This window comes from Barbus barbus, assembly GCF_936440315.1.
Source record: "Barbus barbus genome assembly, chromosome: 34".
Classification (NCBI taxonomy): Eukaryota; Metazoa; Chordata; class Actinopteri; order Cypriniformes; family Cyprinidae; genus Barbus; species Barbus barbus.
Window position 1 is genome coordinate 765001 of NC_136762.1, and position 2500 is coordinate 767500.

At 38.7% G+C, this 2500-nt stretch overlaps 1 protein-coding gene across 4 annotated transcripts in view; it reads left to right on the forward strand.

The window, feature by feature from the left end:
- Window positions 1-2500, forward strand: part of LOC306854088 (mitogen-activated protein kinase kinase kinase kinase 5-like) — a 36770-nt gene that overhangs the window by 32554 nt on the left and 1716 nt on the right. For all 4 annotated transcript variants that reach the window (XR_013782800.1, XR_013782801.1, XM_079391899.1 and 1 more), the window contains exons 27-30: window positions 203-380; window positions 898-966; window positions 1577-1666; window positions 1735-1861. Coding sequence is in view for 2 of the 4 variants with exons in the window: in XM_079391899.1 (XP_079248025.1) it covers window positions 203-380; window positions 898-966; window positions 1577-1666; window positions 1735-1861 (464 nt within the window). In the remaining 2 variants the exon portion in view is untranslated. The remainder of the gene's footprint in view (window positions 1-202; window positions 381-897; window positions 967-1576; window positions 1667-1734; window positions 1862-2500) is intronic.

Here is a 2500-nt window from a genome sequence, read left to right on the forward strand (position 1 = left end):
GCTGCACAATATTTTTGTGGAAACTGTGATATATTTTATTTTTCAGGATTCACAGATGAATAGAAAGTTCAAAAGAACAGCATTTATTTGAAACAGAAATCTTTTGGAACATTTTAAATGTATTTACTGGCACTTTTGATCAATTTAATGCGTCCTTGATGAGTTTCTTTCAGTCCTTCACATCATCTGTTCTGTCTCACAGCAATTTAACTTCCCTCTGCCGACGCCGCTGCGTATGTTTGAGATGATGGTGGTTCCTGATCAGGAATATCCTCAGGTTTATATCCGGGTGAGCAGAGGATCCGGGCCGTCACACCCGGTTCAGCTGGACTACATCGACCTGAACTCAAACACATCGTGGTTCGCTGATACTGGACTCGGTATGGATCCACACACACACACACACACACACACACACACACACACTCACACACACACTCACACACACACTCACACACACACACACACACACATGTTGGGTTTCCATGTTTTATGGGGACATCCCATAGGCGTAATGGTTTTTATACTGTACAATCTGTATGTGCTATTGCCCTACACCAACCCTACACCTAAACTTAGCCCTCACAGGAAACATGCTGCATTTTTAGATTTTCAAAAAACTTTATGCTGTATGATTTATAAGCTTGTTTCCTCATGGGGACCAAAAAATGTCCCCACAAGATTAAGATTTACTGGTATTACTATCCTTGTGGGGACATTTGGTCCCCAGGACGTGATGAATACCAGGTGCACACACACACACACACACACACACACACTCACACACACACACACACACACACACACACACACACACACACACACTCAGACAGTCCTGAAGAATGTCTCATGCATCTCTCTCTCCATGTGTGTGTGTGTGTGTGTGTGTGTTCTCAGAGAACCGCTGTGCTGACAGAGTTCAGTTGAATCAGCTGGACAGCGACACACTGCTGGTTTTGATTGACAGTGAGTATCATGTGACTGTGTGTGTATATATATATATATATATATATACTGGGTTTGGTGTCATTGTTACAGTGTAATTATACATTTAAGTACTGAGTAATTTTATTTAACTAGATGTAAGATTAGGGTTTGGCTTAATTACTTTTGGGTTTGGGTTATTTGCATGTAATTATGCATAATTTATTATTATTATAATAGTAAGTACATGTAACATGTAACTAGGACACCTTAAAATAAAGTGTTACCATATACTGTTTGTGTATATAATCTCTCATTCTTGACTCATTATTATATAAAATATGTATTTACAGAAAGTTATATACTGTATATATGTATTTCTTGTTCTGTTTTGTTGCAGATTGAATGCACATATAAACACATTTCACACTTGTTTTTATAAAGTATTGTCTGTGGTGATGGATGTGACACAGAGCTGATGTAAACCACCCAGAACATTGCATTAATGGCCACAGAATGTTTCTTACATAACATCTGTCAGTGGAACATTCCACACACACACACACACACACACACACACACACACACACACACACACACGCTCATAGGCCCCCTTATATGATGATGATGATGTTTTTCTGTCGGTCATCAGACTCTGTTCATACGGTCACTCTGAACGGATCGCCTAAATGTCACAGGCACCTGACGGACGTCAGCTTTAAGTTAGACATCAACGCCGTGGGTGAGTGTGTGTGAGTGTGTTTTTTAATGAGCAAGAACTCCATCCCAACACACAAACTCTGTTCTCAGTGTATCACGACGAGACGCTGATCGCCGTCTGGAAACACGGCTGGCAGAGGAGAGGTCAGGGGTCATCAGAGATCCTGCAGGAGATCACTGACCACAAGAAGACATTCCGGCTGCTGGGAACTGACAGGTACACACACACACACACACACACACACTAATCACATATACACAATAATACACACAAACAAACACACACACACCAGATGCACACAATACAGTCAAACCACAAATTATTCAGACAGCAGATATAATGTTTGATATATTTACTAGTGTGTGCAGGACTCTAAAGTTCATTTCTGTAAGAGAGGAGAGCAAAATAAAGTAAACTGTGACATTTTATTCTCAAAAATTCTTCATACAGTGGACTAGCAGTAAAACTGATAAAGATTTGGAGCATGTTTTGCTTCAGTGTTTTTCTTTAATTGCTAAAGTGATGTTTTTCCACCACAGACTGAACTAAATGAAGCACTGCTTGGTGATTGGTTGAGCTAAACTGGTTTTATCTAATTGTGTTCTTATATTTAACATCTGACAGCTATTCAACCAAATTAATTACATACCTTTCTATCAGTTATCTGACATCATCAAGATCAGTTTGTTCTGACGCAGTTTAACTCTGAGTTCTTGTCGTATTTTATTACCATTTTCTAAACTATAACTAATAAACTGATATAATGTGAGAAATGTTGAAGATATCTGAATAAATTTTGGTTTGACTGTATATCAGTCAAAAGTTTTTGAACAGTAAGATTTTTAGTGTTTTTAA